At 52.6% G+C, this 14,483-nt stretch overlaps 1 protein-coding gene across 1 annotated transcript in view; it reads right to left on the reverse strand.

The window, feature by feature from the left end:
* Positions 1-7,464: 7,464 nt before the first annotated feature.
* Positions 7,465-14,483, reverse strand: part of CDX1 (caudal type homeobox 1) — a 33,563-nt gene continuing 26,544 nt past the window's right edge. Inside the window, exons 2-3 of the mRNA XM_089769461.1 lie at positions 10,720-10,865; positions 7,465-9,831 (exon numbers count right to left, since the gene is read on the reverse strand). Of these exons, the coding sequence (XP_089625587.1) occupies positions 9,628-9,831; positions 10,720-10,865 (350 nt within the window). The 3' untranslated portion in view covers positions 7,465-9,627. The remainder of the gene's footprint in view (positions 9,832-10,719; positions 10,866-14,483) is intronic.

Below are 14,483 nucleotides of genomic sequence, written 5' to 3' on the forward strand. Positions count from 1 at the left end.
GGGCTTGTCGATAGGGTGGATTTTACCAGCAGAACTCTACCCGTGTAATCACGCCACTACAGTTATACCAGTATAGCTCCACCGGGAAACAATCTTATTACTGGAATAAAAGGATTTTAACTCTAGTTAAGCTTACGTCATTAAATATCTACTGTCAGTGTTCAGGGCAGGGTGTGAAAAAACACCCCCAAGCAACAGAAGTTTTAGTGCTGAAAAATGCCGGTATAGACAGCACTTAACGGCTGGGAGATGTATTCCTGCCAATAAAGCTACCACTTTTCATTCGGGGGTGGTGGTGGTGGTGGGGGGGGTTATCACTGGGAGGACTCACCCCTCCAGGGACAAAGAGTGACTACACTGTCCATGTCACAGTGCTGTGCAGAGTGCTGTAAGGTGGGCAGTGTAGACTTACCCTTGGAAAGCTATAGAACCACACCAGGATAGTTTCTGGCCAATTTCCCCATGTAGACAAGCCCCAAATATAAAGAGATTTGGGTCCACCATCAGCAGACATCAGCCCTAACAGAACCACCCACATGGGCACTGTGTTTGGGTCTCTATAACAGGCTGAGGCAACTCTGAGAACAAAATGGCTGCTAAACACAGCACCCGAGGAGAGCTCTTAGGTACTGGGACACCTAATATTAGTAATAATAATAATATGACATTCTGTTCATCCATACATCTCAAAGTGCTGTACAGAGGAGGGAAGCATCAATGTCCCCATTTTACAGGTGGAAAAACTGAGGCACAAAGTGGGGCTAATTGCCCAGGCTCAGGCAGTTACTTAAAACCTAAGGTGTCCATTTCATGGCTGTATATGCCGCATGTCCCAGAGCCCAAATGGTCACCACTAGGGAGTATAAGTGAGCGCACAGCTGCAGATTTTGGCTGTTGTGATGGTGCATGGAGGGAGAGTTGCCTCCTCCGAGTCAGTGCTAATGGCCATAGTTTTGAGAGCAAGGCTGGGCTGAGCTATGGAAAATATTTGCCCTGCTGGGGGGCAGCCCAGCCACCACACAGAAACAGTTCCCAGGTTTGCCACAAATTTTCCTGACCAAGCCTTTGGCCAGCTGGGAATCCCTGACTCCTCATAGCTTTGCTTGGGAGCTGAACTGGCCCAGACTGGTAGCAGTCTGCCATGTGTGGGCAAGAAAACAGGCCTGTCTCTCTGGTGACTAGCTGCGTGCTGTGAGTGGGTGAAGGAAAATGCTCTTCTACTTCCTCCCCTTTCTTCCTTTGGGGCAGTGCTTAATTTGTGCCAGGGCTAAGCCTCGGCAGTTCACAGCCTCGGCACCTCTGGGCGTGCCACGTCAGTTGTGAGAGTAAAACATTGCCCAAGCCCCTGGAACCTCTTCTATTGCAAATTCAGCCCTGCTTGGGAGGAATTTACTTCAGGGTGTCAATCACCATGATGGAGGAGGGAAAACATCCCAGCCTGTGCTCTGGGCCCATTGTACAGATCCCAGCTGACTCAGACCCCGGGCAAGCAGGAGCTATTGTTATTATTTAGGTAGCTCCAGCAACATGATCGGTGCCTTGCAGCCAGGTATGATGAGAAAATATCAGTTCCCTGCTGGAGAGTCAGGCAAAATTCCACTCACGTGGCAGACTCCAGGGTCATTAGTGCCAGCAGAGTAATTGGACTTATCAATGGAGCACTTACACATTGCCCCGGCATGAGCAAATTGATCTATCTGTTCGGCTGCCGTGCCCCAGCCGTTCTGCCAGCCAGCAGAGAGTCCCCGGTCTCGGGACACGGAGGGAGGGGTGTCACAAGTCAGTCTCTGCTTTGCAAGACATAAGAAAGGAGGCAGATGTATCAAGGCACTAGCCAGTTATAGAATCCTAGAATCACAGGGCTGGAAGAGACCTCAGGAGGTCATCGAGTCCAGCCCCCTGCTCGAAGCCCTGTTTGGTAATGTACCTGTCTGGCAGGGTGGCTGCGTGTTGGGCTCATTATATTTTATGGGCTTAAGGAAAGAAGGAGCCTCCAAGCACAGATTTACCTGGGCAGCGTGAGACAAGGAAATGGTGCTGAATTCATCTAGGACTATGGGGTCCACTGAATTCTGAAGCACCTAGAGAGGACTAGCCACACTCAACCAGCCAAATTGCCACATGTGGACACCATGGATCTAGGAGCATCTAAAACCCAGATGTGTAAGGTGCTGAGATACACCTACACACAGACAGACAGTGTGCCTCCCCCCCGCCACACACACACATCTAAAACCTGGATGTGTAAGGTGCTGAGACACACACATCTAAAACCCGGATGTGTAAGGTGCTGAGATACACACACACACACACACACACACACACACACACACACACACACACAGACACACCACACACACACACACATACACCAAGACAGACAGTGTGGCCTACACACACACACAACTAAAACCCAGATGTGTAAGGTGCTGAGATACACATACACACAGACAGACAGTGTGCCTCCCCCCCGCCACACACACACATCTAAAACCCCGATGTGTAAGGTGCTGAGACACACACATCTAAAACCCAGATGTGTAAGGTGCTGAGACACACACATCTAAAACCCCGATGTGTAAGGTGCTGAGACACACACATCTAAAACCCGGATGTGTAAGGTGCTGAGACACACACATCTAAAACCCCGATGTGTAAGGTGCTGAGACACACACATCTAAAACCCGGATGTGTAAGGTGCTGAGATACACACACACACACACACACACACACACACACACACACCGAGACAGACAATGTGGCCTACACACACACACAACTAAAACCCAGATGTGTAAGGTGCTGAGATACACATACACACAGACAGACAGTGCGCGTCCCCCCCGCCACACACACACATCTAAAACCCCGATGTGTAAGGTGCTGAGACACACACATCTAAAACCCAGATGTGTAAGGTGCTGAGAGACACATACACACACACAGAGACAGACAGACAGTGTGCCCCCCCCACATATCTAAAACCCAGATGTATAAGGTGCTGAGATACACACACACACACACACACACACACTGAGACAGACAATGTGGCCTACACACACACACACAACTAAAACCCAGATGTGTAAGGTGCTGAGATACACACACATACACACACACAGATAGACAGACAGTGTGGCGCGCGCACACACACACACACACACACACACACAGAAAGAGTGGCCATGCTCCTAGAACAGTGGGGCTTTCCTCAGTGCCCCCATGGAGGGCCAGCAGCCCTATCTCCATCCAGTCTCCTCCAGCTCGGGGAGGAACTGGGAGCAGAGCGGCGCGGGGCAGCTGGTGGGGCTGGGGAAGGAAAGAAAGTGCCTGCCACCCGCTGTGGGCGGCCTGTCACGATGACAAGTGGCGTGGGGGGCGCTGCCTGGCGGGGCAGTTTGTGAGGGGCGCGGAGCAGTGACTAGCACCCCCCTGCTCCTCCCACTGTAGCCATTGACTGGTTCCGGGTACACGGCCATATCCCAGCGCTTCAGACACCTAAAGAGGTGGGGCAGGATGCTCTGGGGGAGGCAGCCCGCGAGTCCCGGACCAACGCATTTCATCTCCCTGGGCGAGGTGTGTGCTGGGGGCGAGGGCACATTTATTGACACTTCCCGAAGGTGCCTGCTCCCTGTGCACACACGGCCGGCAGGGAACCCAAGGACAGCCGGTGGCTCCATGGACTTTTACCCTGCTGTGCAAACAGGCAGGCACCTGATAGAGCATCAGGTGGAATTTTGTCCTGACAACACAGGGCAGGAACAACTGCAAACCCGCCTTCTCTCCCTCCCCTGGGGCCATCCTTTCCCAGACCCGCCCTCCCAGCCTTGTCTCCTGCCAATACCGTCACCTCCCCTTCCTGCAGCTCCCCCACTCTGCCTCCCCCCCCCCCCCCCGTCCGTGTCTGTATCACCTCTCCCTTTGCCCACATGGTCAGCACCTACTCCTCTTCCAGCCCAATGCCTGTCCCCTCCCACCCAACACACACACCAGCACTTTCACATGCAGACAGCTCCTTGCGATGTTCCGGGCCCAAGCAGCTCTGGGGAATATGTCCATGCATGACAGCATCTTCCCAAGCCTTCCCCTCCTGTGAGGTATGTCCTGACTGCAGGCTTCCTTCAGAACAAGCTTTTCCGGAAGAGATCTTCCGGAAAAACTTCTGAAAGAGAGTGTCCACACTGCCAAAGTGCATCGAAAAAGCCATCTGCTTTTTTGACAGATTGCGTCCACACTGAATGGATGCTATCTCACATTTCAGTTGTGATTACTATGGATGGAGTGGCCACCAGGGCACCTGTGCTTTTTCCTCTTTCCTCTTCTTGAGAAAGAACTCCCTCTTCCCCATCCACGCACGCCCTTTTCCGAAAGAGCTCTTGCACAAAAAGGCTTCTTCCTCGTAGAATGAGGATTACCAATGTCGGAAAAACCCCTCTGTTCTTTCGATTTTCTTTCGGAAGAACGCGATTGCAGTGTGGACGTAAGTGACGTTTTTTTCAGCAAAACAGCCATTTTTCTGAAAAAACTCTGTAACGTAGACATACCCTGAGCCCTTCAGAGCTAACCCACTGGCTAATACCCTCTACTGAAGACATTCGCCCTCAGAAGCTCCCATCTCCTTTACCCAGCCTGCCCATGACTGGTGTGGAGAAAGTAAAAAAATGTTATTTACTCTATAACACTGGAACTAGGAGTCGTCAAATTAATAGGTAGCAGGTTTCAAACAAACAAAAGTATTTCTTCGCATTGCACACAGTCAACCTGTGGAACTCCTTGCCAGAGGATGTTGTGAAGGCCTAGACTATAACAGGGTTCAAAAAAGAGCTAGATAATTTCATGGAGGATAGGTCCATCAAGGGCTATTAGCCAAGATGGACGCAGATGCAACCCTATGCGCTGGGCGCCCCTGCCCTCTGTTTGCCAGAATCTGGGCGTGGATGACAGGCGAGCGATCATTTAATGATTGTTCTGTTCATTCCCTGTGTAGAACCTGGCACTGGCCACTGTCGGAAGACAGGACACTGGGCTGGATGGACCTTTGGTCTGACTCAGTCTGACTGTTCTTATGTGCCTTTATGTCCATACCCATCTCAGGTGTGGAAGGCTGGTCCGGTGATGAGAGTGCTAGACTGGAGCTTGGGAACGAGGGTTCATTTCCCCCTGCTCTGACACAGACTTCCTGTGGGACCTTGGGTGTGTCACTGAGGGCTCACCTAGCCACACCGCTAGTGCTGAAAAGCTATTCCATGCTAGTGCCCCTTTCTCTCAGAGTGCCTGTGGCGGAGCAGGTGAATCTGCTGGAGCCGGGAATCAGAGTGCCCACACGAGCAGTAGTGCAGAATAGCTCTTGCACGTAACTTCCTTGTGAGCTCCCCCCATGGACACACACCCCTTAGTCGCCGGGTCTCAGGGCTACGCCTGTTCTGTGGCTGGGAATTGAAGCTAGATACATCCAGGGGCATGTTTCTGACAGGGGGATAATTAAGCATCGGGATGATGCACTGAGGTGGGAGGGGCGGGCTGGTGGATTCCCCATCGCTGCACATGTTACATCAAGAGCTGCTCTAGTCCACCCAGGGATTCGCTCCGGGAGGTGCTAGAGCCGAGTTAGGCAGGTCAGACTAGATGGTCACGATGATGCCGTCTGGCCTTGGAATCGGTGAGTCTATGGCCAGCTGGCCCCACTCTCCTCCTTCTGACCTTGGGGCAGCTGCTGCGATGCTTTGGTGTTGGTCATGCCCCTCTCCCTGGTCATGCTCCTCTCCCTATGCTGCAGTGACTCCCTCTGGTCTATATTTACTCATGTCACCACTCCAGAGCCCCCCGGAGCCCTGCCCACCTCCCTCCTTCGCCCCCTTGCTCCCTGCATTCTCCCAGGCCTCCTCGCTGCCCCAACTCTGCACCTCCAGCTCCCCAGGCATTCGGCCAGAAGCTCCCTCCTTCACCCCCCATGCTTCCCCCGATCCACCTGCCAGACCCACCTACTTTGGAAAGTATTCAAACCGTAGCCGCTTCCCCATACTGCCCACGTGTTCCCGCTTCTCTCCAGCCCTCCCAGGGAAGGCACCCAGTTACCTGTGGCCCTAATCTTCCACTGCTCAGCCCGTGGGATGAATGAACAATACTGAATAACACTGGCGAGGAGACCCAGGCATGGACCAGGCCTGGTTCTTAAAGGCACTCAGCCTGGCCCTAACTTTGCCAGTGTTGACTCTTATGGACAACACCACCCTTCCATAAAACGGGCGGGGGTCTCCCTCTCCAAGACCTCCAAGGTGCAGGGTTAATATGGATCTAAAATGACTTGCATCCATCCGTGCCCTCCCCCAGGTTTCCCTAGGAATTCTCTGGAGCTACGCAAGCCAAGCCATCAAGGGAGCAGCCAACAGGGGATGTTGTGTGGGGCTGGGAGGAAGAGGAAGGGGGCAGTGTGCCCACGGAGAAAGGGCAAGACCGGGAATGGGAGCAGGACCCAGATGCATTCCCACAGCCGGGCGCTGCCCATCCGTCCCTGTTCCCCTTCGCCATCCCTTCTCGCACTGCTGGGCACCTGTGGCAGCTGTTCCATGTGCTATCTTGCTTCTTCGCTCGGTGTTTACTGTTCGGCACTGGGAAGGATATTTGGCCGGTTAACCACCATAAACAGAGATTAGCAGCAAGGAGCCACCTATCAGAGGCTGCCACGTTTCAGGGTGGCTGGCCTTGTTCTTTGTTCTTTTCCCTCGTCCCCCACCCCGACGGCCCCCAATGTTCCAGGGTTGCAGCATCAGGGAGGTTCCCCCGGGCACAAGAAACCGGCTAATGTGGAGAGGAACTCAACCCCCGTGCATTGCACCCAAAATGTGCCCACAGGGGCTAGGGGTACCAGGCACTGATGTACCCATATGGCCAGGGGCACTGGGCGCCAGGATATGTCTGTATGGACCGGAGGCACCAGGCATTGGCGACGTTCCCGCATGGGCTGGGGGCAAAGCACACTTCACACAGCCCCCTGGTATTCAGGCCTGGGAAACGAGCCCACTGAAAACCATCAACCCCTTTGTGAATGTGACACAGAAACTTCAAAACAAGTCAACAAGTGGGACCAAGGGCCCCGAGCCGATCGCACCAGACACAACAGCGCCCCAGCTCTCGAGCTCAGTGCTGGCAACAGGCGACGAGGGGAGATCAGCATAGGCAGGAGCGTTGCCTTTTCCCCAGTCTCCACCAAGCTCCGCAGGACGAGATGCCTGCCCAAATCCAGCAGCCGGCTGGCCAGGAGCTGCGCTGATCCTGTCTGCGTCCGGCGGCAGCTGGGAGGAAATCGGGGTTGAAAACGTCTTGCTTTGCTGCCTGGAAAACGCTCGTTTGTTTGGCTCGTGTCGAGTCAATCTGGAACCAAGCGTCCTCCAGTCCTGTGCTAGGCACAGACCATGTGGGCGGGAATGGGCTAGCAACAAACTCACGGTGGACCAGCTTCTGGCGCGTTTTTATTTTCAAAGCTGTTTTTGGGTTTTTTTTTAAAAAAGGCGGCCACCTTATATACACAAACCTGAGCCGCAGTCCTGAACCAGTATAAACCCCCCGTCGTGAGCGCTGGGAGCGGCAGGCAGGGGTGTCCAGCGGGCAGTGCTGCCGTGTCGGGCATGGGACCGAGCTAAACTGGCACCAGAGGTTGGATGCAGGAGCAGGGCTGGGCCGTGAACTCTCCATGATCCTCTGTGCCAGAGATCCCCAACCTTATTCATGCCACGGACTGGCAAACCCATTCACAAACGTTTGGCACACCGGCAACATTTTATTTGCATATTCATTATGCAAATAATGAATGTGCACATATGCAAATAAAATGTTGCCTGTCCGCCTAACCCCAAACCAGCCCCTTGCTCCCCTAAAATCCTTTGACTATCACCCCTACATCCTATGCCCGTTGACCCTTTAACCTCTGACCCCTACAGCCCATGCCAACACCCTCTTGCCCCATGACCCACCAGCCTTACCCAACACCCCTTTGCCCCAGCCCTGCACTCCCCAGAGAAAGGCTACCCCCTGGGGAGTGTGGCTGAGTGTGGCTGTTACTGCCACGCAGGCAGGGATAGCAGCCGTTGGTGGCAGGCATGCTCCCTCCTCCTTCGCTCCCTACCTCCCGAAGCACGGAGGGGGGAGGAGGAAGGAGGGAGAGAGGCGCCTCCTGCCCTGCCTACTCCTGCCTCCGCCTCATCCACCACAGCTGTCGGAGCTGAGCTGCTGCGGCTTGAGCTCTAGCAGCCGCCTTGGCCCGGCAGCTAGCGGTTCGTGGATCCGCACCAGTCTGCAGACCAGCGACTGGGAACCGCTGCTCTGTGTCATCACCAAAACCTGTTTCCTTCCCCCACTGGCTCTCTTGCTGTCTGGACTGGAAGGCTCTGGCAATACCACTGGGGTGTTACCTTGGCCCCATGGGGCTGGGACAGGAAGGCATGGGATTCACCAACAGCCACCGATGGGCTTGAGTGACGCTGGAGGAGATACAAAGCGGCTCTCGTCCAGTCCTACTCAGACAGAGGTTGGAATGGCTCTTTATGAGACACACCCATTTCTGCACCAGCCCAAGAGACCTGCCCAGAAAACAGCATCCCGGGTTTTAGCCAAGGCCCAACGTGTGACAGGACAGGACACCTTTGGGTGAAAGTGGCAGGACAGTCTCAGCCTGGCTTTTTATGGACATTGGTTACAAATCAGCCACTGCGCACCTGAACACAGTTTCAGGAGAAATGGAGAACTGGAAAAAAGAGGATCGGTGGAGCTGTGCAGCGGGGGCCTGGGACTAAACTGGCAGTGGGTGGTGCCCAGACGAGGACAAAAGTGTGTTGGTGGAACTTGTGTGTGCAGGGCTTACAGAACCCAGCAGAGAGCCTGTTGTTTACAGAAGGACCAAATTCACCCTATTTAAAACAGCCACCTTCCCTGGAATGGCGGTTACTCCGCAACCCACTTTCAGGCCTCAGGCTTAGAAAAATGCACTTGCTCCAGAGACCCTTCCTAGCTTGTCCCCATGTCCCCTTCCCCCTTCTGTTCTCCCTCCAGGCACTAGCGGAGTGTCCCCGACTGGCTAACCTCTTCAGGCCTGCCTCCTGTGTGCCCCTTACCCTGGCCTCAGGAGAGCCTCTATAGAGGGCCTGTCACCTCCTCTCCAGAACTACAGGTGTGAGGGAGGCTGGATGCTGGAGACGGATGCAGAAGCCTGGTCCCTGCAGTACATGTCTAGTACTTAGTCCCGTCTTCTTTGAATTGCCCCAAAGAGGGCAGGTGGGGTGCACCCGATGCCAGTCCCTGGGCCTCATTGTCTTCTCCCTTCCCCCAAATGCTCCCTCTTGCATTTGATTATAAATATTTGAGGCCAGATCAGTGTGTCTTCCCTACCACAGAGTAACAGTAACTAACCTATTGTTTTTATACATAGAACTGAGTCCATGACTCTTCCACAGAGGGGTCATCTTCCATCAGAAATGCCAGCTTATCCTTCCGCTGGACCGAGAGGAAGTGGCTACGTCAGCTCAGCCATTACAACGTCATGTTTTTGTGAAGGAAGGGTCCGTCTCCAGAGCTGCCCGGCTGGTTCCGGTCCGCTGCAGGGCACCTATGTCTGTGTACTCCTACCCGCTGGCCTTAAGGCAGGAATTCTTCCTTGATTGCCATTGGGGATGAGGAGATCAGGTTAGTGGTGCTGCTGCAGAGGCTGCCCATGGCGCCCGGGGTACCAACGGCAGGCGGGGTGGGAGTGGTGGTGCTTGTAGGTTGCGTCTGCTGCTGCATCTTCTTCTTGTTCACCTTCCGCTCCTTGGCTCTCCGGTTCTGGAACCAGATTTTCACCTGTGGAGACGAGACGAGAGGAGAGGGATGGACAAGGGCGGGGGAGAAGAAGGGACAGGAAAAGGGGTAGAGGAAGAGAGAAGAGAAAAGCAGGAGAGAAGCAGACAATATGAGGTAGGCCGGAGCCAGAGAAGGAGCGAGCATGTGAGGTGACGGGGAGAGGGTGGAGGGAGTCAATGTGAGACGTCAGTCCTTTGCCGAGTTAGTTTTTCTGTCTCCACTATGGTTCCTCTGGCACACACCAGGCAGAGAGACTCTCCTGCAGGTGATGCCAGGGGGTAGAAAGAATGAGGAACTGGGGTATGTGGGTTGCCAGGGAAACCTTCATTTTGTGCACAACATCACCACTTGAACATAAGCCTCCCCTCCCACTCAAAGAGCTCCTGACTCCTAACCCTCCCAGAGGAGGTTGAAAAGACCAGAACTTCAGCAGGGCTCAAAAAAAAGCTAGGTCCATCCATGGCGCTTAGCCAGGCTGGGCAGGGAGGGTGAATGTAGCCTCTGTTTGTCAGAGGCTGGGAATGGGCGACAAGGGAGGGATCACTTGATGATTCCATGTTCGGTTACCTCCCTCTGGGGTACCTGGTATTGGCCATTGTGGGCAGACGGGACACTGGACTAGATGGATCTTTGGTCTGACCCAGTCTGGCCATTGTTATGTTCTTATGTAGCCCCATTTCCCATCTCTTCCATAGCTTCCCCAGCTCCCCTAGGGACACTCTCTCTGCTGTTCCGTCAGTTCACCCCGGGGTGGGGGGTTCGAAAGCTCTCAGCATTGGCCTAACTCTGCTCCAGGGAGTTTTACCCCTGACCTCACTGGGTGCAGCCAGGCCCAATGGCCCAGGCTGCCTGCCTCGGTGCATGCCAAATGAACAGCTCCGCACTGACCTGCCGTTCGGTGAGGCCCAGCGTGGCCGCTAGCTCCGCCTTCCGCCGGATGGTGATGTAGCGGCTGTAGTGGAATTCCTTCTCCAGCTCCAGGCGCTGGTGGTCCGTGTACACCACCCGGTACTTGTCTTTTGTTCGGGTCTTGCCTAATGCAAACAGCAGGGAGGAGAACGCCGAGTGACTGCTGGGAGAACTCGGTGTTCTAATTGGCAAGGGACGATGGTGAGGGCATGAAGCCAGGGGGGTCCCCAAGGACCTGCCGGATACACAGCCGCAGTTCAGTGGCATTGATAACTAGGGACCACTGCAATGCCCTGCTAACCAGAGGGCAGGGCAGCCATCTAGCCCTTTTGGAGGGATGCTGGAATGCCCTACCCAGCAATTGCCCGAGTTGGTCCAGCTGGGAGCCCCACAGACTCCGACCTGCTGTCAAGCAGGCTCTGGAAGAAGAGAGGGGGCATTCAGGTGAGAAATGATACCACAGGCAGAGGCGGAAGCTGCGCTGTATCTTTGCACACTCGGCACGGCCACAGAGACAGTGCCCCAGAGCCCGGTGTTGAAAGGGAACAATAGAAACTGGCTAGAAAATGCAGTCTGACATGTTTTAAATGATGCCTGAAAACGCCGAGGAAACCCAAGTCCCTCAGCAAGAGAACTCCAAACCCAGCCTATTGGAAGAACGTCATGCTTGTTTTAAAAGGCATAAGCTGGGGAGTCAGGAGACCTTCATTCTAGTCCCCTCTCTTCCACTGGCCTGCTGTGCACCCTTGGGCAAGTCGTTTTTCTTTGCTCCAAGCCTCAGTTTCCCCTCCCACCCTTTGCCAGTCTTGCAGAGATGGCCAGAGCTTCAGGGCCAGGACTATTTCTCGTTCCGTGCACTTGGTTGGGCTTCCAGGCACTGAAGCAATCCAGACAACAAATTACAACAGCAAAAGGAGATACCAACAGAGCTAAAGACTTTGCCACCCCAGGGAACAGCAACAAGATTACAGATTGGAGCAGCAGCTAGTCACAGCAGTTGCCCTACACCTGTGTCTACCGCCGGCTGGTCAGGGCCAGTTCTGGCTCCTGAGTGCCAACTTCCGGGGGCCACGTTGTTCCTGTGCTGCTTGACTTTTTTTCTGCCCCCTCTGCTGCATTTGGCTGGCCGGGTTTTGTACCACTAGCTTGGCCAGCCATAGTGCGTTTTCATGGGATTCCCCCTCCGCTGCTCTAGCATACCTAAGAATGGAATAAAGCCCTCAATCCCTCACCCCGGCCCAAGGGAATAATGAAGCAGAGAAACTGGGTATGGACTGTGCCAAGCACAAGTGTGCGTCACTGCCGTTGGATCGGCGCAAAGGTCAGTGCCTCAGTGGTGCCGGGTGTTGTGCATGAAACAGATGCCAGAGTTGCGTGAGTTAATTGTGTTCTTTGGAGAGATTTGTTGCGACTCTCTGCATTTCTTTCCTGGATACGATTATTCACAGACATTTTCTCTGTTACTTCATTGGGCCCATTGATTTCAATAAGAAGTATAGTCGGGCTCTTGGTAGGCACCGGTTTTGATTTAAATGAGTTGATGCATTTCACATGTAACACCGGAAAGGAAACAGAATGGTACTTCAGACCCATCATATAAGCATATGTTACATGAAAATTGATTTTCTTTACAGATGGCTGCTAGGTAAAATAGAATAGAATAGCTAGTGCCTATATACTAGGGCCCCTAAAGCCAGGGATGGAGCTGGTACACCTGGTGGCTGGGGAAGCGGGTGGTGGCTGAGCAGGTGGGTAAAGGCTGGAGTCCCGTCCACCCTGGGAGCAGCCTCCTCCAGATTCAAGATGGATGGAACTGGCACCCTTGGGGTGGGGGTGGGGGAGGGTAGGAGCTGGTGGTAATAGAAATTATGTTGGTGATGATTAACAATAAAAGACAAAGCAGAGATGAAGCCTGAAACCCTCTCCCCTAAACTCCATAACTGGCCCCCAAGCATTGCTTCTCAGTACAGTAATTTAATTCCTAGGTGTAACTATTTTCTCCCCAATGGAAAAATAAAAGTAGGAGCTGATCTTCTGCATTAGCTCATTCAGGGCATATCTACACAGCAGGCCTAAACTCGAAATAAGCTGCGCAACTTGAGCTACGTCAATTGCGTAGCGTAAGTCGAAATAGCTTATTTCAACTTCAGGAATGTCTACACAGCACTTATTTTGAAATAGAGCACACTTCCCCCGGCTTCCCTTACTCCTCCTACACTCCTGTGTAGACATGCCCTCAGTGTGGCTTTGTCTACACTGCAGGGGTTTGGCTCAAAAAGCCTTTTGCAGAAGAGTTCTTGAGCAAAAACTTCTTGTGCAAAAGCACATCCAGACTTCAAAGTGCATCGAAAAAGCAATGTGTGCTTTTGCACAAGAGAGTGTCCATACTGCGGGGACACCCTGTGCTTTTTCCAGTGGGGGTTTCTTGCACAAAAACTCCTCTAGACCATCGACACCTGCCTTTTTGCACAAGAGCTGTAGTGCAAAAAACAGTTATTTCTCACAGGGAGAGGAATAATTCTACTAGCAAAAGCCATCTGTTCAGTCAATTTACTTGTGCAAAAATGTGCTTGAGATGTGGACGCTCTGCCAGTTTTTGTGCAAAACCAGCCGTTTTTGCGTAAAACCTTGTAGTTTTTAGACATAGCCTGTGTGACAAATATTTAGGGGCAATATGCAAACCAAAAGATAAAGGGTTAATCAAAACATACAGTCAGAGAGAGGGCTTTGTATGGGAGATCCCGGGTGATTTTGCAAAGTAAGACCTACCTCTAACCATGCGGCAGTGAAATGGGATGTATGCATCAAAGCCCTGAGGTCAGTCATCCATTTTGCTTATCCACAACGAGTTTGCTGGGCAATTCTATGGATCCAGAATCTTGCACATGGGCTTTTTTAGCATTAAATACAAATGTCTGTTGAGCAATCCGCATCGGTACCAAATGGAAGACTAATTATAACCGAACAGGCTCTGCAATACCACAGGGCTGCTGGTAGACGAATGAGTCATGCACAACAGCGTCCTTGTGTACGGACAAGCAGTGAATCAGAAATACAGCAACTAGATCCAGCACAGGCCTTTGATGGTCCCGCCACTTCATTTATGACATCCCTGGATTAGTGTACATAGGTCCTTTTTTGCAAGAGATTTTAAGGAAGAATTGGATAGATCCACATGAGCACGTTACTAAGAAGAACGTAAGGATTTTCATTATCTAGTGTGCATACACAAGGGTAACAAATAGCCATGAAAATTTGTTTCATATCCAGAAATAAATTAATTCTGTTCCAGAATAGCAGGAGGGACGTGATGGTGTTTTCAACATCCTTCTGCCTTGGAATCAGCCCTTTTGTAAACCTTGGAAAACACAGGACAACAGATGTAGACGCCTGTCTTTTCCTAAACTTTTGCCAGGGAACTGTGGGGAAAAATCCAAACAGCTCCATGAATTTCAATTACGTTCCTCTGGATTTACCATCAGTGTCGCTGAAAACAGATTTTGGCCAACAGTTTTTTGACCCCTGGCAGCAGTTCTCCAGAGCTTGACACAGCACTAAAGAAAAGATTGCCAACATTCAAGAAGGCCGTGGGCCAAACTCTGCTCTCAGTTGCACTGGTGTAAATCTGGAGTCACCCCCACAGAAGTCCATGGAGTTACACGGGTTCAATCTGGAGTAAGAGAGGGCAGGATTACGTTCAAGACAGCTCATGCTTTGGTGGTGCTAAAGCATGAAACGCCTTT

Source organism: Pelodiscus sinensis, chromosome 16 (genome assembly GCF_052426305.1).
Source record: "Pelodiscus sinensis isolate ZL-2025 chromosome 16, ASM5242630v1, whole genome shotgun sequence".
Lineage (NCBI taxonomy): Eukaryota > Metazoa > Chordata > Testudines > Trionychidae > Pelodiscus > Pelodiscus sinensis.